The sequence below is a fragment of the Cololabis saira genome, chromosome 24 (assembly GCF_033807715.1).
Source record: "Cololabis saira isolate AMF1-May2022 chromosome 24, fColSai1.1, whole genome shotgun sequence".
Classification (NCBI taxonomy): Eukaryota; Metazoa; Chordata; class Actinopteri; order Beloniformes; family Belonidae; genus Cololabis; species Cololabis saira.
Window position 1 is genome coordinate 10211994 of NC_084610.1, and position 27903 is coordinate 10239896.

Here is a 27903-nt window from a genome sequence, read left to right on the forward strand (position 1 = left end):
GTCTTCTTTCCAAAACATCCTTGACACGGCAGGTCAAACGGCTGGTAACGTGTTTAGATTTTCTCCCCCGCCCCGTCATATTCGGCCAGGTGACGACCACGCCTGACCGAGCTCCCGCGGTCAGGGGTGGGGGGTAGTCTGCTGCACATCTGCGCGATCATTTTTCACTCAGAAAGCAGCAAAATGGGTGAAAACAATAGAAGGCCCCATTCAGGTGCGGTTTTCTCATTTGTATCACAAAATCAGTGCGAGGCCCCCCTTGAGGGGGGGTGATGCACGATGTTGAGAGCCTCTTAATCCAGACTCCGCTTCAAAGAGAGCAAGACATGGGATGACGGAAGGGAAAGTGCTGAGAAGTGATTCAGCCACAGAGAGAGAGAAATAAATGTGGTTATGAGGGCTTTATTGTTAGCGAGTAATGGGCTCAGCTAAGCAATGGTGGGGGGGGCGGTATTTTTAAAGCAATTATCAAAGAGTCATATTAAGATTCAAAAGGAATGTGGCTGTTGCTTCAGACACACTCGTCCAGACAGAAACCAGACTGGAAAGCTTAATGCCTATCTATGCCAGATCTTTTTTAAGTTTAAAGAGGTCTCTCACTTCACTGTAACTCCGCCCCGCCTTTCTGGTCTTATTGCATTTGCATTTTTGTTTTTTTTTGGGTAGGGGGGGAGAGGGATCCCTGGGATGCTCCATTGAACATGAACTTCATGCACATAGCCTTAGCCTCTTGTTTTAAAATATGGGCTCGGCCACATTCCTCGGCGTAATCCTCTCGAACTGGGCCACACCCTGGGCAGAGCAAACATGTGGAGGGGGAATGCATGCAGCGCACCGGTAGCCGGTGTTCCCCTGGGGTCATTCACACAGACACAATGAGGCACTGACTTGAGCCTAATGTGAGGCTGCAGTGGATGCGGCATGCTTTGATGAGCCCCTAGGAGACCCCAACTGCTGCCGTTCCTTAAACCGCCCTCCGCGCACGCAGCCGCATGCATTCACACTCACTTTCTTGCCAATGCAAACCATGCCAAATTTCATTTGATCCACATGATTTCACCCCCTGCACCCTGTAGTCCTAATCTGACTGATCTGAAGGAAAAAAACGTGCAAAGACAAGAGAGAAGGAAGGGGAACAAATATGAGCCCACTGTCTCATGAACCAATTAGTCATATGGGTGGACTGGAAATGGCTCATACCTTTTGTGCAACTCTTGTTATTAGACCGGTATGACACGATTTGTAATGGATGCAATGAATCAGTTAGTGAGTTTCCCTCAGTCATGTGCAGATCATTAAGAGTTGTAACCGTTCTTGTCGTTTTATGTCTGCACGTGATGCAGAATGATCTCTTCACTCTGCATCGGCTGAACTGAGGAGTTTCATTTTTCACCACGGCCGTCGTTCAAGTTGAAACACAAGCTGGTATTTTAATTAGGCCAGCACTTTGACCCACATGTATATCAGTCAATGTGTGTCAGAATCTGCGCGTAGCCAGGAGTTTAGTTGCTCGTTATGGGTGGAGCTAAACAACTGGGTGAAGCCAATTATAGGCAGTAATCTTTTTTTAAATGTTGACGCCATAGCCTGAGGTTTTAATGTGATGTCTTTGACATTGGACGTGTTGCAGTCAGGGATGCAGGGCGAAAGCTCCACTTTCAACCATGTCTGTTTAGCTGGTAAACATATACTTCAGAGGTCCAGCTGATGCTACTATGTGAGCAAATGATGGGCGTTTGGGTGAAGATGAAGGTAGAGAGGCTCTGATTTGGTAATGTGCAAATATTTCAGGTGTAGTTACTGAAAAAGTTATCTATTTCTGTATTCATTTGCGCTGCAGAGCCTCATTTTGCTCGTAGATTTCCAGTAGAAGAAATTTGGTGAGCGGTTTCGCCGGTTTATGTGGGCAGCCAGACTAAAAATAAAATGCAGAGCCTGACAATGGTTGGGCACATTTTACCGTACCAATGGATAAAGGAGTTTTGTGTCCAGAGTAAGAAGAAATCTGTATTATATTACTCGTCTAATGATGTTCTCCAGTGTGAATGTTAGTCTTCACTTTGAAGTATTTTTCTCTTATAATCAAAAATTCACCCATCTTACTTTACATACGTTGAAGCGTTCCCAGAGTACAGCCTGCCTACTCTTCCTACCCCTCTGATAATGTGCAGCCTTTGTTATATCATATAATAGAGTTGCATTTAGGAACTTGAACTCCATTATTTCTTTTCTGTGAATTAAAAAACAAAACCACTCTTGTTGAGTTTGAATAGTAGGTGTTTTTCGCCCCATGAGCTGCCTGCAACATGATGGAAAGACTGAAAATCTGCCCATCTGCTGTAGCAGTGTCTCACCTGGTCTAAGTCCACCCACTATCTCTGAGTCATCCTCGTCCTCCATCGCTCTCCGCTGCCCACAGTGCTGATCAAGTGCTTGATTTTCTGACTTTTATCCCCCCCCCCCCCTCTCTCTGTATACACCGGCAGCTTAAATCACAGCCGCCGGATCAATTCCATCCTCACATTTGACGATTTCAAAGCCAGCTGGAGCCACGTTCCCTCACTGCTGCAGTAGTCGTTGCTGTTGCGAGGCACCTCTGCAGTGGAGATGAAGGCAGATCTCTGGCTAAGTCAGGCAGGAGGCTTGACCTTTAGTGTTGGCCTCATTAATTATTGATGTTTGGTTTGATCATCACTCAGAGACAGATTCAGGTTGTTCGAAAGAAACATTTATGTGCCTGGTTTATTTGCTTGAATGTCTCCTTATCGTCATTTGAAAATGTAAATACTGTTTCTGCTCGCCACGCTATGTTAACTGAACAGTATACTGAAGCATATGGTGTTTAATGTGACCTGTTTTAACATCTAAATTAATTGTTGCATAGGAAATCTGTCGACTCCTTCCCCCAGGCTTCAGTTCATTCTTTTGCTTATTAGAAAAATTGACAAACTCACAAAGACACAAAGCTAAAGATGCCCCACAATTCCCAGCCAGCTACCCTCAGGTTGTAGACACACGTAAGGTGACACACGCACACACACAAACAGTTAAGACAGACAGGCCCAGCTGTCTCCCAGGGGCCAGCATTTATAATGAGACAGAGATCTTCTTAATTGGCTCCACCTAATGAGGCAACAGAAATGCAATCTTTAGGGGCCCTACAGAAGAATGGGTTCCCTGCGCTTTCTCCGTCTAAATGACTGTGGATCCATCAGGCAGGCACTTTTGATCCAGCTCCACCGTGACATCCCACTTCCCTGTGAAGATGTCATCGCCGCGATTGACGACACTCTCAAGACTCTGTGGTTAAACCCGATAAGACCTGATGTAACGTATGACTGAACCTGGTTCAGATTGAGCTTCAGGTCGGGGGGGGGGGGGGTTAAATTGCACGGTCTTGCCTTATAAAAAGCTAAATGACAATGGCGTGTGCCCCGGGTGAACTCCCTCTCTTTCCTGTTAGTGTTCTGACTCAAATCCTATTCAGGCTCTGTGAATGGCGATGACTTCACTCCACAGCTGAACTGTTACCTGTCGTCATTTCTTCTCGCTTTTGTTGAGCTGAACGGAGTCCCACCAATCAGGGATGGCACTTACAAATTGCTACCTTCTTCCACCCACTTAACCTCTACATTTTAAATATATGTCCTCCAATGCATATTGAATAGGCAATCATTTATCTCCGTGCCCTGAGGGTAAGGACTGAATCAGGCTGATAAGATAAAGAAAGTGTTGGTATGAGTCTTTGTGGAAAACGGTTGATGGATCACCCAAAACATTCCTCCAGGAAGTAGATGATTCACTCAAGGCCAATTTAACCTTTCTCTCAGACATCAAGCTTAATAGGCTACACTATACTTGCTACAAATTGGGATAATTTGATATAGCTTGTCTAGATGAAAGTCTTGGAGTCTGTTGAAATGCTTCTGGGCACCCATTGGAAATGTTAATGCTGCCTAGTTTAACACCCTTTGCTGAATCAGATTTACTTTCCAGCTGATGGCTTATTTTTGTTATTTTGGGCATCGTTTCTAACAGCGATATGCTCATTTGTGACTGGGAATGTAATTTTGAAGACCATTCGGGGTCTAAAAAACATTCAGAGTACTGGATACTGTCCAGGCCGGAGGTATTATTTGTAGCATCTCGCTGGGTGGCCATACCGCTAAGGTCAGTTTTAGGCCATGACAGCAAAAAAAAAAAAGGGGGGGGGATTCAGAGGGAAGGTTAGCATGCAAAGTTCATGGGCGAAAAGTGAGATGGCCAATTTCACACCCAGCAGAAGCCGTCACCAGTGACCTGTGGTGACAGGTGGGGGACTCTAATTGGCAGCGTGCAGCATCACAGAGCGTGTTGAGGCCGTGGTGGGTGAGGGAGGGAAGGCACGACATGACAATGAGATGGAAAGAGACGCGGCAACAGTGTGAGCAGAAATGTGCGCAACAAATCATTACATATTCATGGTGGGACGAGTGTCGGGTTAAAGTGCGCGCATAGTCTTTAAATAAACAGATGTTTCCTGTGGAGGCCTCTAATCCTCTTCTCTTTCTGGCTCATTCACGCTACAATCCAAAGTTTGCCTCCGAACAAACAGGAGGAATAACACATGGTGACATGGGGGAATAGAGTGACCGTGATGTTTACCTGCATCTGACCCAAAGATAAGTCACCGTACCCTTGCTTATTGATCTCAAGTTCATCGAGTAGGGCGTCTAACGCGTTAACCAAGCACAAGCACTCGTTCAGCTCACTGTTCCTTGACGTTCTCGCTCTTGTGAGGACTCTTTTCATCATCTCCATGTGGGATTAGAGTCTCTCCAGCCCACAGGAGGTCGCAGAGGCCTCCGAGGCCTCATCACCACGGCCAACAAACAACACGCCGATCCAAGCAGGGCTGTACTTTATTCCCCCTCGACCACACCTATCAAAATGAACCTGCACCGACTACTTTTACAATGGTGGTTTCCAGCTTCTGCCTCCATCTGATTTAATATGAAACCAAAAGTAGTGGACTTTAACCCATGCATGCATGAATATGAGCAACTAGATATATATCTACAGCCTGATCAAAGATTTAAGGCTCCTAACTCGAATATGAGGATGATTCTGAAGTCTTACTGTAGTAATTGGACTCTCCAGAGCTACTGTAGCTTGAAAAACACTAGAGGAAAAAAACAAACAAACGTGCAACTCCACTTTATTTGCAGCTACCAGAGCTTTAATCTGAAAACTGGAGAGTAAGCAGCCATGCAACATTTCTGCCCCTATCTGCTGAGTGTGTTAGAAAGAGGCTTTGATGAATAGATCTGCTCTCTCCCTTCCATCTCATTATCCTCCTTTATCTGTTGTATGGATTTACACAACTCTTCAACACGCTGTGACATGCTGTCGATAGCCTCAGCAGGAACCCAAGACGTTGCCTCGTCTTCTTATTTTATCCTTTTTTGTTTGTTTAATTTGTCTCATTAGCGTGTGCGGTGATTTCGAGCACCATGGCTAAGAAGTTTCAGTTCCGATCGCTGAGGAGTGATCGAAATATGTTAACAAATGTAAAACGAAGAGACTGAAATAAGGCCTTGCTGTCGTGTCCTCTTGGGGCCATGACACAGTTGCTTCCAAACTGGGGCATCTTCATCGTGTAACCTATTTCTATGAAATCTTCATGGCTATTTCTTGTTGCCTGGTAGCTGTAGAAGTGTTGTCATATCGCCGCGGAGCTGACGAGACCCGTCCTCTTAGGGAAAAGTCAGCTGCTTGAAAGCAGTTTAATGCCCTTGGCTTTTCGCCGTGACTCACCTATCAGCAGCTTGAGAGGTGGCAATGTCATCGTTGAGCTTTTGTTCACTTTGTGTGTAGTTGTCAAAGGTGTGTCGACGTGGGAAAGTTTAGAAAAAAATGCTGCATGTGAGTTTAGGACACGTTAAGTATCGACGCGTGTACGGTGCCTCTCAGCTTCCCCGGGTTGATGCCTGTTTGTGTGCACAGATTAAATGAGCTCTGGAGGGGTGGGTTTCATGTCTCAGCAGGTCACAGATGATCAGATTAACTGAAGCAGGGCGCCAGCCTCCAGGTGGATTAGCAGCAGGGAGCAGGGCTTTGCAGGTGCCTCGCAGCAGTCTCTGCTGCAGCCACACTTTGAACATTGCCTCCTCAAAAGACACTCAGACAACCACAGTCACATTCAGCATGGGTAGTTACCTCAGCTGTAACCCCAGTATGTTTAGGGGCTTATTTGCAGCTGTCACTTTAAACTCCCTTTTCCTCTTTCACCGTCTGCACTAGTATACCGCATCTCTTAATAAACATCTATGTTCTGCAGACACCTTCAATTCATTAGTCCAGGAAATGTCATTTGAGCTTAATAAAGACTATTTATTTTGTCACTCGTGCAGTCAGTCAAGTATTCAGCCCCCACTTATTGCAGCATTAGTCTTAATATTTCCATAGCGTGCAGTTCGGATCTTTAAATGATCCCTTTAGCGGGCAGTTTACCATTCCTGAGAACTGCATGACCCACGGTTCGAGTTAACTGATCACAAGCTCGGAGTGCCGGTGCCGTCTGATGATAGCACAAGCATGTGATTTTCAGCTGATGTGCAACACTCTGCTACTATTCTGAGACGCTGCCGCGCAGACCTACGAGGAAACAATGTGATCAAAGGAAAGACTGAAGAGACATTGAAAGGGTGTCAGTTAAAACCGGATAAATGGACGCTCTCTGCCTCAGATTTATTACACATCTCAGACGCATGTGGGAGTGTTTGCTCTTGAACCCTGTGGGGGAAAGATTTCAGGATATCCAGGCATCCCAGGACAAACAAGCGCCAACAAAGCGGCATACTTTATTGCACCTCGATCCATTCTCCTTGTCTGTGTGTATCTCTTGCTGGCGTTCTCCTCGTCTCAATCCTCGGGTAATCTCAGGCGTGTCAGCAGCAGTACCACTCCTTCATCTGTGGGATTACAGCTGGTGAAACAAAGGCACTTAATTACTGCTGAGGCAACACAGTCTTCACCGGTGATGCGTGTCTGCTATATGTGTGTATGTGTTAGGGAAAAAATTAGGGTTTTTTTAACTAAATTGGTCCATTATATGGTATTTCCTTGTTTTTGTTTACTCTAATTATATTTAATTGTGATGTAGGTAGACAAATATACCAGATCGCAATATAATTTGAGCTGGAAAGAACCTTTTATCAAGGCTTTCATTACAGTTTTACATATAAATGACTTACCCACTGTTCTGCATTGATCCTTCATCACCATTACCAAATGTAAGCAAAAAGCTTTCGGCTATCATTTCAAAATGGATTTTCTGTGTTTCCTGCTGTCCCGGGGCCTCGCCGCTTCAAACAGACCCATTAGCTCTAACCTATCCATTAGAGTCCGAATCAAAACAAGATCCTTAAGAGGAAGCACTCTCCAACCACGAGGATAAAGGGGACCCCTGTCTCTGTGCATCCAGCGCCTCACGACTTAACCAGGTGGTGGGATCACTTGGCCTGGCCTCTGCTCGGTCCTCTGAGCAAGAGAGCGCTAGCATTTCATAGCCGAGATTTGCAGACTGACCCACAACCAGCTCTAAGTGTCCCTGAAAGAGGACTCCGGGTGTAAACTGAGAACGGCAGCAAAATATTTTTGTTTTTCAACGACGGCCTTCGGGGGGAAGAGTGAGTTCTGGCTTCAAACTAAGAATAGTGGGGAAGGGTTTGGTCTATTTAGAAAAACAAAAAAGAAAACGGGATATTGTGAGGTGAACCTTGCAGAAAGGTTCTTTTCAGTATAAAACATGCTCTTTGGATATTTATAGGAACAAACGCAAATATTTCAAAAGAAGATCAAACATCAGCATCTCACAAGCGAAGACGACCTCGCGTTAACAGCAGGATTGACACAAACGGCACGCTCCAATGACAAGGCTGTGAAGTAGCACATAAAGAAAAGTACCTGGGAATATTAAGGGAGGAGGAAGAGAGGCTGACCTCCTTTCTTCGTTGGTCAGTTTAGATACATGAGGTTCTTCAGCTCTGCTCTAAGTGGATTACACATATCACAGGTTTTATGTCGGGGAGATTTGTGTCGGTTCCTCACAGAGGCCCTCCTCTTTCACGCTTTGTAGTACAATCGGATAAACTGCTGGGAGAGGACTCTGATGGATGCAGCCGCTAGGAAACCAGATGCTTTGGGACATAACAGGCGATTTCAAGTAACAAGGCCGTCTCATTCGGGGGAATATAAAGTGTGTTTTCTCCGTGCATCTGTTGCTCGCCAGAATCATCGCGATCCGCGTTGATTAACAACGTCGTTAGTCATAGTCCTATATTCCTGGTTTGAAGTGTGCCACTGCCTCTCTGTCAGGTGGTGCAATCAAACATTGCTTAGTCACGGCCCGTTGTGTGCTGACCCTGCTCTCCTCCCCATTATTGTCCACCGTGATTGTTCTTTCCAGCGCGCAGTCTGCCATTACTGCCAGTCACAGCACCATTGATCATGTTGCCGAGCGCTGAAAGAGATACCATCAGGCCGACGATATGTAAAAACCAACCCAGCTTCTCGGCGCCACAAAAGAAAACGGAGGATTAATATAGATTTGCATGCGCACACCTCTCTGATTCCCAAGGCACTACCTAATGTTTCAATACCGTTTCACAGATTGAGGTGTTGATTAGGGAACGAAAAGCAATAACTCATCTCATGTGCATCCATCCTGCATAAGCAGCGGGAGATTGGTCTTCCTATTAAAGAGGAGAAATAAAGCCCTTAGCAGGCCGTTTACAGCTCATCAGTCAGCCGCGGCCTATAGGCGGGCGCTCTGTGTCTCCAGCGGGCCTCGGGATAGAGCAGCCATTGAGGGCGAAATGCAAATGTTACAGTGACGAACCGAGGGGCCCACAACTGAAGCGCTATTCTTCCGAGCGGGTTGAAGACTGGCCCTCTGTGTCTCCACCACCCACAGACACACAACAGTCATCACTCCAGCCATTCAGTTATCCTAATGAAGGAGGTAGGGGGTCGAGGAAAGGGCTCCGAGCCACCGAAGATGTCCAGGCAAGGAGATGCTGACGTTAGTTAGAAATTCACCGCTACGGCTGAGCCCTCCAGCGTGCGGCCAATATACCGTTTTTTTTTTTTTTTTTGTTTTTTAAAAGTTTTGGTCTGAATGTGGTAATTATTGGTTAAACATTCATCCTTAAATTACATCTGTTGGTTGTGGAAAGACATGCAGACGTCCATAACTGAGGACAGACAAACCCAAACATCAGTGTGATTGATCATAGCGATGTCATGTTGGGTCGGATGAATTTTCGTTACCTCCCTCCCCCCTCAGCACTCTGGCGCTGTGTTCGGGTGAACTGGGTTTTTTGTTTTCTTCTGCCCCCCCCAACTTCTTTTTATCAAACAGTTAGTCAAATGAGCGTGCTCAGCCGAACTGGGATACACCGATTTTCTGTGCTACTACACTTTAAACACACTTAAGACAATAACAGAATAATAAACAAGGGGAACAAAGTTGTAAACATTACTCCTCTTTTATAGATTATAGATTTATGGGACTGACATAATCGTTCTGTCACCTCTCCCTCTTGCAGAGCCACTTATCCAGTCTAAATCATAGCACTTATTAATCCAAAAGCAGGGATCACAGAGGAGCAGCGGACACTCAGAGAGAGTCTGGTACGAGCGACCCTGGTGGAAGGTGGCTGTGGCTGCACAACGACGGCTGGCACGTGAACCGCAGAGGTGCCGTGGTGCTTTCAAAGATCCTTTTCATACACGGCCGCTCGGCGACAGCACATGCCATGAATGGTTTTCTGCCCTGCTCCGAGTGGGTGGCTGAGACACGAGGCACGGTGCACTCGCTCGGCGTGTGTGTCGCTCTGTGTGCGGGTGTCTGCAGTTGTGTCTGCACATCCCACTAAAAGAATGGAGATGTGAAAGCAGATGATGGCTCGGAGTTGTCATCGGTCATGCGTGCTGCCTTTTAGGGCCGTCATGATTATGTTGGTGAACCCCGTCGGTGCTTAAAACCATCAGCTTTTCATGCAACGCTGCCTTCCCTCAAAGCTTACCTCCTATGTGCTTCGAATCCCCAAGTGTGGTCTCCCAAAAAGCACACTGGACCATTCCTGCATGGTTTTTGTTCTCATCTCTCTCCTGTTCTGTTGTACCTGCCCTTCTTGTATTTATAAAACGTATATATGCTTATATATCTATGTGCACATGTGAATCAAAAGGAAAGAAATTAGACTTGTATAGTCCCACAGAATCATTATTTCTGTGGTTGAAAGCTGTTCAGAGCCATAAAATGTATCTGTAGGACCTGGATTTATTATGTTTTATTTGATTATACTATACCATGTTCTGCAGTGGTTCCCATTCATCCTAATAAAAGCTGCTCGCAGCCTGAGAGTTGGCACGAACGCACCAGCAACACCGCAGACGCTCACTTTAAGAGGTGACTCATAAACTCGGTTATTTCATCTGTCCTTTATTTAAATACACTTACTAATTAAAATTGATCCCAATTTATGTGGATTGACTCTGATGTAGTTTAGATGTCGCAGACAATTTAAATTGGCGGTTATTGGCGTATAATCCAAGTATATATGGATCTTTAAGGTTAATGAAGATCACGTTTACTAATATATGTTTGGGTAATATTGTTTTAATGTCATTGCGCTGGAGTTTCCATTGTAAGAGGCCTTTTTTTATTTTTTTTTAGATACTTTTCCTACCTTGAAATAAGATAAAGAAAATGAAAAATAGTAACTTATGCAAAGACCACGCACAAAGCTGTGATGAATCAAAAATAGATCAGTGAGAAAAGACTCTTAAACAGGACTGACAGGATGAAAGTAGGGGGAGTTTTCAAGAGCGAGTCCAGCGCTTCTAAAGACAGCCACTCTCCCAAGCAGCTTCACCATTTAACTCATCACTTTAAATGGAAAATAATGATGCGCAATTACGGAGAAGTCTCTTTCCCTCTCCAGCCGTAGATGAACAGAAACACATGACTGACAAAGTGCACGGTGAGGGTCGGTGGTGTTTGTTTGCATGCTGTTATCCGTGTCCTTCAGGGTATACGAGCACTATAGGGTGTAGCGGTGAGGCTGCACTTCCCCACGGACTCGGTCTGGGATGCTGTCCAGAGCTCAGCTTCAGCACCAGCTCCCTTTCTCACACCCGCCCGCGCAGTTTCTCCTGCACAGTTACACCTGCCTACGCGTTGTTTCTCGTGGCCACAGATACACATGACACTCGTGTATTGCCGACATTTCTGATGGCGGCAACACAAAACCCTTTTTTTTCCCCCACCTGTGAGGTTTTTGGTTGTGAGGTTAAGTGCCGGCATAATGCCTTTGGCCTGGATGAGGTTTCTGAACAGCCTATAACAGTATAACACACACACACATGCCTCTGCGTGTGTGTAGGGGGAGGCTTGTTGTGACCAAGCGATTTAGTATGCATATGTGTGGGTAGGTGCGATTTGTCTGCGTTTGAACTGTGAAACAGTTATCAGAGGAGGTATCAGAAGCTCATTGGAGCTTTCACACCAGGTCGTGGAGGTTAAGATCTACTTATCAAGATATAATTAAGAAAAAAAGAATCAAAATGCAGAAGCAGTATGTGGAAAAAACACCTCATAATTCATTAGTTTAAAGCCTTGGTCTGACATTATTAATAATCTCCTATATCATCGTGGATGAATTTTGAATTCTTCTTTACAGTACCTCTTCAGCCATTCTGATGTAGATTTACTGATTAGTTTGGGATAATTGTCTCGTTGCGTGAACCAGATTCAGCCAGACTATCGTTGAGGGACAGCTGGTGTCACATTTGACTCGAGAGGAATTCATGGTGAACAATACTCTAATATTAATCTGATTAGCTGAATAGCCTGAATACGAGTCGTCCATGTAAACAGGGACTTTCATCTATACTTAAAGTATGTAATACAATCTATGAAGACATGTAAATAAACATATTAATCACAATTAAACAGCATATAGTACTTGTAAAATATTAATGACAAATGACACTAACAATAAAAGGCTATACTATACAAAACACTCATAACAGAATCTGATGTCAACAAACATCTGTACAGAATACCAGAACAGGCATTTTTACATGTGCTTTATGGAAAAATGGATCGGCCCCTCACGAGAGAAACTAAAGGAAAAACTAGCTGACATTCAAACTGTATCTAAAAACACATTAATAGTTTTTGTTTTGGCTCCACACGTTCCCATCAGGGAGATGAAAGGCACAGGGACATAAGGGATGTGCAGTTTATCAAATTATGCTGTTTAATATGGAAACCTAGAATATCAAGTGAATATTCTCAGAGCAACTCATGTAAACAGCTTAAATGGAGTATCGTCTCATTTAGCTTTAAGTCAATAGATTAAAGTCTATAATTAGATCACTGATGTCCATTTAAACATCGACTCATGTGGATGTAAAAGGGGCGTAAATCCCCCCCCCCCCCAGTAAAACACCAACTTATAGCTTTGGTTTTTTACCAGATGTGGTGCTGGGCAGTTTGGTCAACTTTGTTTTGTTTTCATCCGTCCAACGAATACTGTCCCAACAGTTTTCCACCTTCAGGTTTGCTGCCATGTTTTTTTTTTAGAGAAAAGAGGCTTAAATGATAACTCATAAGTGGTCTGGAGTCGATTGGTCGTCAGAATATGTTGCTGCATTGGAGTCAGTTGCCATCTGTCGTCGGCTAACAACAGATGGCGCGACATCAGACCTCCCAAATTTGAACGGAAAAACAGAAACTGTTCCTGTTTTTGGAAACACTTTTTGGGGAAAACTATTCACTTTCAATCGTATATGTGGTTTGTTGGAAGTTTTCTGAACATGGCAGCACCATGCAAAAGTTATGCAGGTCAAAGTAAAAATAGATTTTTATTTATAAGCATTTTCATAAACTATCAATTTGGATTAAATCTATTTAGTACCCAAGTCTACTGTCTGGGTGGAGTCTGAATTTTTTTTTTTTTTCCCTTGACCTTGTAAACTTTTCCAGATGGATTGGAAACAACATTTGCTTCTCTAAGATTATTTCTGATGTCTTTCCTGCTTGGTATTGTGTTAACACATTTCAATGCTCCTCACCAGCAAAATGCAAAGCTGCATGCGTGGTTATTCTTCTTAGTTTGGCGATGAACCTGAGACCTGTCCAGTTATACCCCGGCCTTTCTCGACTGTATCTCTCCACCTATTGCACCTATTGTGCCTACGAATGAAACATCTTTTGAACTCTCTTGCACTCCAGATCAGTTGAAAGAAAAGTAATCACAACAATGCAAGTAGTCGGTTTGGTTCTCTCTGGGGCGGTCTTTCACATCAGTTGAGAGGAACATGATAGCCAGCTTTTATTAGTTTTCCTATGATGAGAGTTGAGTACGTGTTGTTTACACTAAGAGCAAGGCTTATACATTGAGCCGTGCTTGATTAAAAGATTTTGGTTGCTTGCTTGCCTAACGTACAGGAGGAACAAAGCTCTCAGAGTAGAGGTGTAGACTTGACTGTAGGTTGAGCATCAACGTCGAACTCGTCTCGGGACACCCTGATCTTCCCAGTCTTTGTGTTAACAGAAATAATCCAGATTATTCTTTTGTTCAATCGTGTGTCTCAGAATAATATGTTATATCGACTTTTTTCTCCACTCACTGCTAATAGATCTCAGGCTCAGTTGAAACGTCCGACTTGATTGTGCTTTAAAACATATTTAATGACAGTGAGGAAAGAGAGAATATTGATTAATTAAGGGCTTGGAAGTACCTGGGCAACGTTGATAATAGACAGTGAACCGGAGCAGCTTGAAAGCACCGCAATAATGTTGTTTGCATTGGAATTTTAATTGGATATTCATTTTTTGTTTATCGATATAGCTGTTAAACTTTATGCTGGCTCTTTTGGTTCAATACCACTTTGACCAATCGCAGAAGCATTCAGCTGGAATCCCTGTCAAACATGTTACAGATCATTGCAGGCCGCCACATTACATGGGACGTATCCTGTACACGGCTTGTTGCCCTTTTCTCTGATTTATCGCGGGCTTAAACTGGCATTCGAGTGCAGCACTTGAGTAATTAAACTCGCTCGTTGCCAATCACCGCACGGACAGAAGGCAGACCCGTCATATTTCCTCAGAAGAGGAAATTAGAGAGATTGTGATGCCAGTGATACCGCTAATCAGAAGACGGCGCTGCGTCTTGTCTGTGTCATGGAGTTAAGGGGTATTTAGAGAAACCAGCGGACCTCCTCACGCTAGGCTGAGTCTAATTTGTCTTCATTTCCCCGTGTGCTCCTTCACACTAACCAAAACCCTCCATGTCGTGCCAGCCATGTCATGTCCTCCCTTTGTCTTCGTGTCATTTCCCTGCGATCTCTGCGTCCTTTCACCTCGTCCCCACAGTCCACCTTTGTCTTGGTCGCTCCCTCCTGACCTCTCTCGTTTGTTTCACCCACTTTCCTCGCAATAAGCACTGCAAAGAGGATCCATATTGGATCATTGTGTTTGCCATTAGGCTCTGGCTTGACATGGTAATTGCCTTCATCCAGCAGGGTTTCTGAGCGTCTGACCCTGCCGATCCTCCATTTGCCTTTCCACTGAGAATAAAATGCGGTTTGTCTGTCAGAAAACTACAGCGAAACTTAACTTTTGTCAATCATTGCTATCTTGATTTTCATGTCTGTTCTAATAATAGGGTTTGTAAGTGTTTCCATGATGAAAGCATGACACAAATCAATTACAGAGCTATCATCTTTTATCAGAATGATCAGGGAGGCCGCGGGTCCTTAAAAAGTGTTAAATTCAATTTTTGCTAAAAATAAGGTCTTTAAATGTCTTAATTTGTCTTAATTCTTAATCCAGGGGTCTTATTTTTACAGGGAATGTATGCAGGTATCATTAAAAAGTGTATTTCATTGTTTTGAGGAGAATCTCCTTCTGAGGTTCTAAATCTGTGTTGCCAGGTTGGGAAAGTTTCAGCCCAATTGGGCTGAACAATATTTATTTGGGCTGCTTTTCCTGGTTTTTACTATTTAATATTTAGAAGAAATTATTAACAAAAAAGTTGCTATTATGGCAGAGAAAAGTAGAAACATACACAATAAACTCACTGATATTTTATTTGCTTTTTGCTATTTGATTTAAAGGAGCTTGAGGCTGGATTGTGGCAAGATTTATGAAAAAAAATCCGTATACATTTTAAGTTTTCTAGTAATAATGTCAGATGAAGCGTTCCAAACCCAAAAGAATGATCCCTCTAGTGTATCTCTCCGTTGCCTTGAACAGGCTGTGTGCTGCAAAATGTGCTGCAATTCCGGGCCCGAATTTCCCGCTGTCCTGCAGATGTGACGTCACATGACGCTGCATGTGCGTTCTCCCCGTTCTCCCGTGCCGGCTTCACTGTTGGCTGCAGTACCCCCAACGGCCGTCGTGGTGAAGGGTGGCGTTAAGGAGTCTCATTTCTTAAAAGGAGCCTCAAGCTCCTTTAATTGTAGTCTTTGTTTGGAGCTTGAACTTTTTTGGGGCTATTTAGTGATGTTGTGAAGCTTGAAATTTATAACGCATTTAGTAATTGACAGTTTTAACATTGAGAATGTATGATTCAGGCTGGTTTTTCATTATTTTGGCAGGTTTTACATTGCGTCTGGGCTGGAACCTGTCAGCCAGATCTGGCAACCTCGACTTCAGTGCTGGATTTCTTAGTGACTCGTCTTTTTGGTCTTAAATTTAGTTTAAAAATGGTATTAAAAAGTCTTAAATTTACCTTGGTCAAACCTGTAGACACCCTGATGTTCCTTTATAGAGGAGAAAGTATGTTGATGTGTACTGCTTTCAATCATCTGATGTATTGGAGTCTCTGGGCCGACAAACAACCTCTTCATGCTTTAACTTTATCATCGAAAGCTGGTTTTCAGCTCAGTCAGGTCACCAGACAAGACTGATGACAGCCAGGTTTATCTCTCCCTCATCAACTCGTTTTTTCCCCCCTTTTCAGGGTCGTTGCACGCGAGAGAACTGCAAATACCTCCATCCGCCCGCTCACCTGAAGACCCAGCTGGAGATCAACGGCCGAAATAACCTGATCCAGCAGAAGACAGCGGCCACCATGTTGGCTCAACAGATGCAGTTCATGATCCCCGGCACCACCATGCAGCCTGTGGTTAGTGTTGCTTCACAACCGGCTCCTGTCAAAACACACGTTGCATCACTCTAACTGAAATATTCTGCAAGGTCACGCCTTTGACGTTCATATGTTACCTGCACAACGTCTCGTTTTTACACGCCGGCTCTCTGAAAGCGCTGGTGCGTGTAAAAACGAGGGATCACGTTCCTGTGGAGTCATCCTTCGTTATGGCAACAGCTCAGAATCGCTCAGAGTATTTTCTCAATGAATCATGTCAAGTCAGGCCAAGTTCAATTACACAGACTTTGATTAGATTGACTGTTATCTAAGCGCTCAGATGACTTTGTTGTTTGAGACGAGAAAGATCATGAATTAGTTCCTGCGATTATTATTCTTGCGTCGCCCTTGTGCGAGAGCAAAGCGTCCAAACGTGGAGGAGCTGCTCAGCAGTCGGTGGCAGGCCGCGGCTGACTGGGCAGCTGCCAAGTGTGAATGTGCTTAACTGCATCAGTGTAAGGCGAGGCACAACTAAAGCAGGACATGTACACTCAGCAAAAGCTCTCCAGGATACACAGAGGTCCACTTCCTCCTCTTTGTTCCCCCAGCTGTGCATCTACCTGTCACACCTCCCCCACCTCCCCTCTCATCCGTCTCCACCACCATTTTGTCTCTGGTGTCTCTTTTTCTCTAATTTCTCTCCCTTTTCTTTGTCTGTGTGCCCTCTGTCTACTCTCCATCACCCGTTCCCTGCATCCATCGTTTCCCATCTTTTCCATTCCTCTGTCTCTTGAGTCTCGAGCCGCTTACTTAAAGATGTGATAACGTTGGCGAACGTAAAGCAAGAAATAGCTGTAAACGTCCGCTCTTCTTCTCCCCCTGCTCTTCTTCGGCCTCCGCAGCAGACTTTCCCAGTGAGCCAGGGCCTGGGCTCCACCGCGGGTCTGAGCTACGCCCCGTACCTGACTCCGATGTCCCACAGCATGGGCCTGGTGCCCACCGACATCCTCCCCAGTACTCCCGTCATCGTCCCCGGCAGCCCTCCCGTCTCGGTGACCGGCGGCTCCTCCTCCAACCAGAAGCTTCTGCGTACCGACAAGCTGGAGGTGACCCATCAAAATCAAAATCATCCTAATTTTTCACAGTCATAACAAGTAGATATAAATTATTCAAATTCTTTACCTATTAAAACACACGTTTAACCTATAATTTTGATTTAATGTTGAACTTTTAATTCACTTTTGAAAGACAGACAAGCAGATTTATCTCATTACGCTACATTTCCATTCAAGTAATATTACCGCCTTCAATATAAAATATGTAAAAGTCGCCTTGGAAGAAGTCCAGAAAAGCTATTCATGCTCATAAAAAGCCATGAAGTAGTATTAAAAGGATTAACTCTCATATCATCTTTCTTTTATTCAGTCTGTTATAGCGGCATCATTTCATGTGGGGCTTTTCTTTTATCCACACATTATTATCCTTATCGCTGTTCACGTCATCATCCTGGACTTTCAGTTGAAAAACATGGTTATGCTTCTGTCAGAAACGTGTAAAAACACAAAACCATTTCAAGCGAATTTGCTCAGAATAAACTGGAAATTGCGAGACAGCGACAGTTAAACTGGCGAGAGACTCTGAGAATAGTTTAGTTATTGTGAAAGACCGTGAAGAGGAGCTTTTTTTTCCTTTCCACTATAGTTATGAAGATAAACAACAGTCTCCCTTAGACCTGGAGGTGATGCGTAGGTGTGTGCCTGTATGTGTTTTTCTGCAGGAGTGCTATCACTTAGCAACTGAATGGAGCTGTTTCTAATTAAACAGTATCCCTCTGAGACACGCCTGCACTCCTACACGAAGCCGTCACATATGTGCACCCGTGTGCATTTATACAGTACCAGTTTCTCTGTAAACATGTAGGTGTGCTTTAGTGTTACGTGCAAATGGTTACGCATGTGTGAAAAGCACAGATAACCTTGTGATTACGCCCAATTCCAGGTTTAGATTTAATTACAGAGTAGTAGCAATAAGATGCTTTCTGACATGTCCTAAAGAGTAAAACATCTCTTTGTGCATTTCTTTGATTTCTCTTCGTGCATGCATACATCTGTCTGTCCACATCTGTGTGCGTTTGCGCGTCTGTCCGTGTCCGTCCGCCCAACTCTCCTGCTACCCAGGTGTGCCGCGAGTTCCAGCGGGGCAACTGCGCCCGCGGCGAGACGGACTGCCGCTTCGCCCACCCGAGCGACAGCCCCATGATCGACACCAGCGACAACACGGTCACCGTGTGCATGGACTACATCAAGAGCCGCTGCTCTCGCGAGAAGTGCAAGTACTTCCACCCTCCGGCCCACCTGCAGGCCAAGATCAAGGCGGCCCAGCACCAGGCCAACCAGACGGCTGTGGCTGCGCAGGCTGCCGCTACAGCTGCAGCCATGGTGAGAGCACCACACTCCCGTATATCAGACCTACACAGAGACAGAGCAGGAGACACTCGCGTACCTTACAGTTTTAGTGATGTACTAATTGGTTTCTGCCTGTTTGTAGCTCGTTAGGTCTGACAGGACAAAGAGAGGACGGAAATGTTAAATGTTTTAATGTTTTAAAGACCACATGTGCAGTGTTCCTTCCAAAGAGCCTCAATATAGTCTTTTATTATATAATGTCTCATTGTTTTATCTTATATATTATTTTTTGCATCAAATAGACATAATGTACTTAATTGAAGTGCTTACATTACTTGCTTCCTAGAGCAAAACTGCGGTGACTAGATAATCGTTGATTGTGTGTTCAAACAGGACACTATTTGACTTTTATTCCTCAACTTTGTCCAATACAGTGTAATGATTGTTCTTATTTTTATTTTTTTTAATTATTTTATTTTGTAGGAGTCACTTACGTTTGTTTTATTATTTATTTTTTCCTTTTTCTGTTGCTTTCGTCGCTGATTAGGTCGAGGTCGAAGATTTTTACCAGTTAATGTACAGGTAGTGGAAGAAAACTAGCAGGATGCGCAATTTTTATACAAACGATCTTGACCTTCAAAATATTAAGACACATCCACCAACATAAAATGTGGAGCACTGCTTTATTACTGTACAAAAAAAAAAAAACACACCCGCCTCCGCTGGTTTATTCCAGCGGACTCCAGCGACAATAGTCATCGCAGAGGGGCGCAGTCGGACACAAAAAGATAAAAAAGTGGAACACAAACACGTTACAGTAACGCTGCAACAATCCGTCATTATCTCACCGCAGTCCTTTTATTTCTCCTACGCCCTTGGTTCATAGAGAGAGACAATGAGCTACCCCCGACCCCCCCACACCTCGACCCCCACCTCCCCCATCCCACGCCGCCGCTCTCAATGATAAGTGCGGTTCTCTGCAGATCAGCACAAATTGAATCTGGGATGGATGAGGACGTAGCGTCGGGGGGTTAGTGGTGGGGGTTAGTGGTGGGGGTTTACCTTCCTCTGCATTTAGCACTAAAAAAATCCCACCCTAATGAACCGAGGAGGAGGCAGACAGACATGTAGACGATCAGGTGGAGATTCAGACAGACACACAGACGAGTTTGGCATTCGGTCTTGGCTGCTCCCCACCTTCCCCCCCGCCTCCCGGCTCTGAGTGGCTTCTTCTGAATTTGTCCTTTGGCTACTGCTCTTGCACACCTTGCCTTGCACCAGTGTGCTGACTGACTCCTTTTTTTTTCTCCCCCTCCATGGCATGGGCATGCTTAACGCGGTGCACATACCTCTCATCGGCTGGCTCCATCGCTGCTTGCTGTCCTCTCCTTCCTTTTTGAGCCCACAGCGTGAATGATCTCTGTACACAAAAGAGGGAAAACATCACAGCGTTAAAACACACTAAGTAAAGAAATGTGCAACCTGACGTTGCTGTTTCCTTAAAGCTGCATTAGTCAGTCCCCCTCCCTCAGGGACACTTTGTCAAGTCACTTTTTGTTGCAATCCTATGTTTCGCACTCCCGTGTTCCTCATTCACTTTAGTTTATCAGTGTTATGACCCAATTCCTAAATTACCTTCAGTAGTTGCAATCTGTGCTAGAGGTGAAGAGGGTTAACCTTAGGACAATAAGTTGTTTAGTCAGCACCTTTAATCCAATTTTCCTTTAGCTCTGAGCCTAAGCTGCAGTACTTTTTTATTGAAGCAGAGACCCATAAAACCTGAACTGATGCACTGCTGCAAATAGGTAATACCATTATCCATGATTCACTTTTCTTTTTCCTTTTTTTTTTTTTTAAATCTTAAGCAAGTGTTAGATAGATAAGGTTACACATTAACTGATACACTTAGAGTAAGAAGATCGTATTACTGAGATTATGTTGTTTTACTGTGTCACATTATGTGTTGCTTGCCACGCTGTAATCTTCTTACCCCATTGCAAGTCGAATGCATTCATCTTTGCTTTTCATGTCACCTTTAATAGACCATCTTCCACTTTAACTAACCGCAATGTTTGAGTGTTTTCACGTCGGCAATGCATTGTTGTAATTTCATAAAAAGTAAACTACTAAAAACTATAAAAATTATAAAAAAAGATCCACATACATAAAGCAAGAGGCTTGTGCATGGTCCCTTTAACCTTTCATCACACCCATTTCATCTTTTTTTTTGTACTTATTTTTCCTCCCAGCAGTGACATCACAGTGAATAACTAGCAATAAACGTATTCATTGTTGCATAATTAGGCTTGATTGTGCTTGACTAAAGTATTTCAGATGAATTTGATAATAAACAGAGCTCCACATTCTGTTATTACGCTGCAACTTGTGTCACTTTTACCAGCTTCATTGATCTCGCTGACGAGAGACATGCCCTCATGATGCGGAGATTTCCTTTGAGAATTTTCTCGATAGATGTGAGTTAACAGGATTCAGGCGATGCGATTGTGTTAAGCTACTTTTGGTTGGCGTTGTTAGATCTGATCATCACAGCTGCCCCAACGGAGACGGCCTCACTCGCAACTGCGCTAATCTCCGGTTTTAAATCTTCCCGCACATATGCGTCCAGGCCCTTTTTTTTTTTGTCTCTTGTGAGGGGAGAGCTGAATTAAAAGGGCTTCGGCCTGAGCTCGCTCACAGCCCGAGCTGTTGTTGGAAAGTATATTTTCTCAGGCACCAAATCACCGCTCGTCATTATATAAGAGTGAGAGAAGTGTGTTTCCCCACTGCTTGTGTTTTGCAGAGATATCTTTAAAGTTGACTTACTTTTTCGGATATAGCTGACGTTAATACTAAATGCTTTCGCAGCAGTTTTGAAGTACATCCTAGTATATTGCTTTTTTTTTCTCTTTATTTTTTTAACCAAAAGTTAATGTAGATGCTTTTTTTTCTTTTTGCTTTTGTACTAATTCAGAAAAGTAGCAATGTCTCTTTAAAGTAAACAAAACAGTTTTTTTGTTTCTGTGCATGCCTATTGTTTTGTATGTGGTATACTTGCATTCAGATTATTTTTTGTTTTTGTTTTTTTCCTTCTCACCTATCCACAATGCAATGCTGTCCCCCATGATGCACCTCTGCTTGCTGTTACCTGTATGTTAATACGCTTGAATCCCATTGGCCCACTGCCATCATGTGCTCGCTGCCTGCTAATTAAAGACTCAGTCGACTGCCAAAGCAATGAAGCGACCCCTCGAGGCAACTGTAGACCTGGTACTTTGACCTTTCACCTTTTGCTTTGCATGTAGCTTCTTTAATTGTACTGTAGCCACTCACAAAATTTAATTTGGCTCTTCTGTTTTTGTGATACACTTTAATGTATAGATATGATCACATATGGACATTTTAGACTATATTCTAAATTTATGAGCTGAGCAGCTACAACGTAATGTTAAATAACTATCACTGTCTTTAATGTGTTGTTGATGATTGGTGTAGTTTCTACTTGCATTCTTGTGCTGTGCGTAGACAGATACCACATTTAGAGTCTATTAGCGTTGACGTTCTCGAGTAAACGGTTCCAACCAACTGTTCTTGTGTTGTGTTTGTGTGTGTGTGTGTGTGTACGTGTGTGTGTGTGTGTGTGTGTGTTGTGTGTTGTGGTGGACAGGCGTTCCCCCACGGTGTCCTCCAGCCCCTACCAAAGAGACCGGCACTCGAGAAGAGCAACGGAGCGAGCTCCCTGTTCAACCCCAGTGTCTTGCACTACCAGCAGGCGCTGGCCAACGCACAGCTCCAGCAGCCCGCTTTCTTTCCCACAGGTAAGATACCGCACCTGACACCACGGCATGCAGCTGCAGACAGGCGTGCATGTGCTCACATGTGACCGTTTCCTCCTGTATAGTCTGATACTTCCTGTATAAATCGATGTGCATGAGCGACACACATTCCGACTTTATGTTTGGTTCGTGCTAACGTTTTAACCACGCCATCCAGAAGCGCTGATTTACCGCCTGCTCTTTTTAAAAACACGCCACTGCTGCCAGTCGGAGGGGGCAGCGCAGCCTTTGATCTGAGCACCAGAACGTGTGATATATTACCTCTTCAATACGACACACCTGCTCATCTAACGCCTGAGCTCATAAAAAAAAAAAGCCCAACTGCTCCCGCATATGCCCAGGACCTATTGTTTAGGCTCCACTTTACCGGGCTGAATAGTTCAAGTTCGTTTTTCGGGTCAGTGTTAACAGACGCTGATATCTAAAAATTAAAAAAGAAAGCTATTTTGTTTTTTTAACAGGGGCTTTAAAACAAAAATACTCCCACTGTCTGCCTCACACAGAAGCGAGCAGCAGCTCGAGAGCCCTCGGGTGACTGGCTAAATGAGTTAACTACAGCTAATGTGGTCGCCGGTAGCAACACTCATGAGTCATAAGGGATAAGACTCCCGCACCTCACGCTTCTTGCAACCTGCAGTTGTTTGTGAGTCCAAAATTGGCCCCTTCATCCCTCCCCGTGTATCCACAAGTGGTCCAATATTCTTTTGACATTTCAGATGGATTGGATTTGTCAACGACAACATAAAAGAATATGATTTATTTGTGAGGCGGTAAACCCCAACCTACCCATCTTGATTTTATCCACATCTGGATGGAAGCCTGTGCACATCACATTACTGACACTGCATGGTGCTGCACTTTGGCTCAACCCTTCAGTTTCATTCTCTTTCCCTTTCTCAGAACTATAAATTACATTTTTTGTTATTTGTTGTAGGTTTTTCTCTCCTTTTTTTTGTTATTTTTTATTTTGTTCCGTCCCTCTACACCTGTTTAATTGCAGGATTTTGTAGCCGCATCGAGTCCAGGAAGATATGGCAAAGCGCTATCGGTATTTATAATGAAATATGTAAAAAAAAAATAAAAAAAAAAAGAGAGAGATGAAACAGCTTTCCAATAAGATTATGAAAGAAAAAAAACTGATTGAACATTTTTAATAAATATGGTTTGCGTTTATACTTAGTAAGGAAAAATAAACAGTGTATTTTCCCCAAATTCCTACTTTTTCACGTATACGGATAAAGCTAAAACCCAACGATCAAGCAGCTTCGTGACATGGACTATAGCTACGTTTGCTTCATGTTTGACCTGCAGCTGCAAATGAACAGTTTTTTGTTTTTTATAAAACATAACGGCTTGCTCTCGTAATCTGCTTTCATTATTAGCCGACAGTGTCACTGTTAACAGTAGCCTCTGACCTGAGTGAAGGCTTTTTTTTATTTTGTCTTGTCTAACCTTGTTGTTTTCCCTCCCCCTCAATTAACCCATTTATTTCTTCCTCTCTCTCCCTCTCTCTCTCCCTCTCTCTCTCTCTCTCTCTCTCTCTCTGCATGGTCACAACAGGGTCAGTGTTGTGCATGACTCCTGCTAGCAGTCTTGGTAGGTCCTGACCTTCCCATTGCTCTCTCACATGCTCAGTCTGATTTGGGTGGGAGTGGGACGGGGGGGGGTCACTGTGGGAGGACTGGGGAAGGGTCTGCAGTCCCTGCAGGTGAGACAAAATGTCCTTGGTTTGCTGATGAATGTATTTATTCCTGAGATATGAAACACCCTTTCTGTGCATTTTGTGTCACCTGAAGGAGTTCTTGTTCTCCTCGCTGACTTTTCTTGCTAATGGTTGTTTATTGTTCAAATGTTAGTATCATCTGATCTGTTCTTAAGCTCTAGGATAGCTTCTGTTTGCTGTGCTGTGTTGATCAGGAAATTTAAATCAGTTTCCCAGAGAAATCACCATGAGTTGGGGGCGGAAATTCCTAACCAGCTAATGCTAAACTGGTGACCAGAAATGTCTTTTTGTTTTTACCACAACATTGCAATCAGAATGGCATGTTATTGACAGCTGGAAGGGGAAAAAAACGACTAAAATCCCTTCTGCCAAAAAAAAGGAAAAACTGCAAGTCATTCATTGCAATTGGTGTCTTATGCTCCTTTAACTTCTCTGGGAAAAACAGCAAACTGATTTTCCGTATAAATTTCCTTACTTGTGATTGTAATCAGCTTCTCTCCTCTTTTTTTTTTTTTTTGTTTTCTCCCATGCTCTCTTTTTCTTTCTGTCCTCCTTGCTTTGCATTGCGAATGGTTGCATGCCATCTGCCGGTGTAACCCTAACGATGGCTTGCTGGCGCTCTGTCACATCCGCCACTACCACCGCCATCATCATCATCGACAACAACAACAACAAACCTTACCGTCGACACACACTCCACCACTGTTGCCACGGTTACCATAATGCTCCACCTACCTGTCCATTGCTACCACTCCCCACCCCCCCCACCCATTCCTCCTGCTCCCCTCTTCCCTTTCCCACCCTGACAAACAAAGTCCCAATGATGTACAGTGCTACGCCTGCTACTGTTTCTGCAGCAACAACTCCTGCCACAAGTGTCCCCTACGCAGCAACAGCACCAGCCAATCAGGTTTGCTCCTTTTAAAGCTTTCTTTCATCAGTCCCCGGAGCTCTGAATAAGTATTGCCTGTTCTAGTAGTGAACTGCAATAACCTGCAGTTGAGCCGTAGCCCACGCCCTGCCTCTCTGCCTAGTTATCCATGTCCGAGTGTCACGGCTGGTGCAGACAGGCTGTTCAGTAAACCAGTGCCATAGGAAACCGCATCATACTTCTTTAAAATGCACAAAAAATGCTTCTTCACAGCTCCCACATTTGCAAGTAGTAGTTGTGTTATGTTGCATCACTTCCTGTTTTTGTTTTGCATGTTCTGTTCTAAGTTTTATTTTCAACTTTTCCTTATCGTTGTCAAATAAGCCTCTCCATCTGCAGTAGGGGTCTCATCTGTACTGCTTTCACGCTGGCGGTTTCCCGCGGCCGTGCTGGACCTCTTCCCGTTTCCATCTCTCCCAAGTTTCACCTTTTTAACCTCTTCCTGAATCCGGGATAAAAGGGGGAGAACAAATCATGGGAGGAAACATTTCCAGGTTGCGCTCGTCGGGGTGACACAGACAGGGAAAAAAAGCGATCGGCGGAGCTGTCTAAAAACGGCCTCTGAACCGCCGCTCTCTTGTTGCCACGCGTCAGCGGGAGCCAGGGAAGCAGGGCCAGGTCTGAATGCCAGAGCGAAACACGTGCGGCCCATTTTAAACCTGGAAATTTCAGCACAATGCTGGCACGTCGGGGCTCACGCGGGCAGCTGGCAATCATTTACCCGGAGATCTGCACAGAGGTGCTCTGAGGACACGCAGATGAACAGATCAGACGTGCTGCACATGTCGAATCGTAACTCCCAGATGATCAGGAATTGTCCGTAAAAAGGGGCGGGGGTCAATAATATCAATAGCAGGGTATTATAAATCATATGACTCACATTATTCCCTTTATTTGGAGAATAATATCTAAAATGGGGGGGAAAAAAAGCAATAATCTCCTCAAAGTGCGAAGGCACATTTTTGAAAGGTACCCCTCCCTTCCGTCATTAACCACAATGCCGACTCACCGAGTCTTATTGCTCCTCATAGGCCGGCCGTGCGCACACTTCCTGTGAGTCACCACCTCTTCCTGTAATTGGCATGCAGCAGCAGTAGCAGCAGGAAGCAGAGCCGCTCTTTAAAGATGCATGTGGGACAAGGAGCTGGAGAAACACTGACGTCAGCCTGCGCTGTCTGTCTCCGTCTGTCCCTTACTCTTTCTCTTTTTTCTCCCCCGTCCCTCCCCTCCCTGCAGCTAGGACACAGTAAACTCATATTAGCATCATCAGTCATGCTGCACACAGTGCACGCCTTGTTTACTCCAGTCATCCCGGTCATGTGATGTCATTAAAAATAAAGATCCAGACTATTTTTTTTTTCTTTCATGAAGGACACAAGCTGCTGAGGTCACTGCTTTTGGGTCTGGTTAGCACCGGTTTTCCCCATCTTCTCCCTTTTAAACCTCATTTTGACCCCAAACAGACGTATTGATTTAACATCTACCCGTTAGAAGAGATATGTATTTCTTAAGTGTAAAGACGTCATGTGTTGAGGATATTAGACACGCTGACAGGTTCAGAGTCTGGTCACCTCTCAGTCCTCGGAGCTGTTGATGTGGTATGAGGAGCAGGAACCAATTACATCATTCCATGTCTGAGCAAATATTAAACTCTAGCTGGCGTTTATGAGGTTGCAGCACCCTCTACTGGCGGAAAGTCAAACTGCAGCCTTTAGCCACAGGTGAAAACCTCAAGCGAGGATAACACAATTACAGATAAGTGTTTTAGGCAGGTCTTTATTAAAAAATAAGACGACGCATTTCGCCGACTAACGAGCTCATCCAGGGTCGACACCTGCTGCCGGCATCGCTGCACAACCTCACTGGCAAACTTGACCTCTAAACGGTTTCCTTGCATCTGTTTATCCCGCCCATCTGCACCACTGAAGTGATCTTATACCCCACCCTGCACGGCGGAGCGTGCACGCCCCCCCGGAGCTGACCTTCTGTGATTGTGCGATGAGACCAGTGGCTTCTGTCCTGTGCTGGCTGTCCATTGTCTATTAACAAGCACCATGCGGCTTTTGTTCTGCGTTGGCTCGCCGCCACGTGATGGCGGCCAGCAGCTCCTCTACCTGCCCCCCTCCCTCAGTAGTCTATCTTTCTCCCTCTATCTCTTCTTCTGCCTTAGTCTCTTTGTTGTGTTGAGGATTACTTTTCATCTCTCTAAAGAGAGAGTAGACACAGAGGTGACCAGAAAAAGGTCATAATGTTGGTTTGCAAGTAGTTAGAAGCTCTTGCTCTTATCTGCATGGAGCAGCAGGCAGGTGGCGTCGCCACAGCTCAACATCAACCAGAGAGAAGTGGCAATATTCATCTGTAGCTCTCTGGCTTGTTTAGTTGTGGTGAAGCCGAACCTGCCTGTTGCTTTAAGGTCTCAGTGTGGCTCAAAGGAAATACTTTTGCACATTACGCCGTTACCTCGAGTGCCATCGCAGAGGGTGCCGTTTTATCAGCCCCTCCCCAGTTTCTCTCTGCACCTTCGGTGATATTCTCCAGTTTGGGAAAGTGTAACCAGAGTTAAAAAAAAAAAAAAAAGAAAAAAAGAAACATTTACAAGCTAATCTGCTGGTTTAGATCCTAAGAAACCATCTCAATGGCTGCTCTGGAAACCTCCGCTGTGCAGTTACAAAGAAGCTGCAGAAGGTATTAGACATTTGAAACATACTAAGACCTTATCTAGACCAAAACATAGTTAGATCCACATCTTCAGGAGGACATCAACTCTACACTATGTTGTTAGTGAAAAGCAAGAAATTCAACTTCAATCCACTTGTTCTGTATATATACAGTATATACTACTTTACAAAAGTTCTAACTT

The 27903-nt window shown here is 44.4% G+C and overlaps 1 protein-coding gene across 15 annotated transcripts in view; it reads left to right on the forward strand.

Moving 5' to 3' along the window:
• mbnl2 (muscleblind-like splicing regulator 2) overlaps nucleotides 1-27903 on the forward strand; it is a 45260-nt gene that overhangs the window by 13518 nt on the left and 3839 nt on the right. For 3 of the 15 annotated variants that reach the window (XM_061715563.1, XM_061715564.1, XM_061715562.1), the window contains exons 3-8: nucleotides 16026-16190; nucleotides 17054-17257; nucleotides 18329-18589; nucleotides 21770-21823; nucleotides 22221-22371; nucleotides 23950-23985. In XM_061715563.1, the coding sequence (XP_061571547.1) occupies nucleotides 16026-16190; nucleotides 17054-17257; nucleotides 18329-18589; nucleotides 21770-21823; nucleotides 22221-22371; nucleotides 23950-23985 (871 nt within the window). Of the gene's footprint in view, nucleotides 1-16025; nucleotides 16191-17053; nucleotides 17258-18328; nucleotides 18590-21769; nucleotides 21824-22220; nucleotides 22372-23949; nucleotides 23997-24927; nucleotides 25023-27903 lie in introns of those variants that run through there. The other 12 variants (XM_061715572.1, XM_061715566.1, XM_061715570.1 and 9 more) reach the window with 12 other exon arrangements.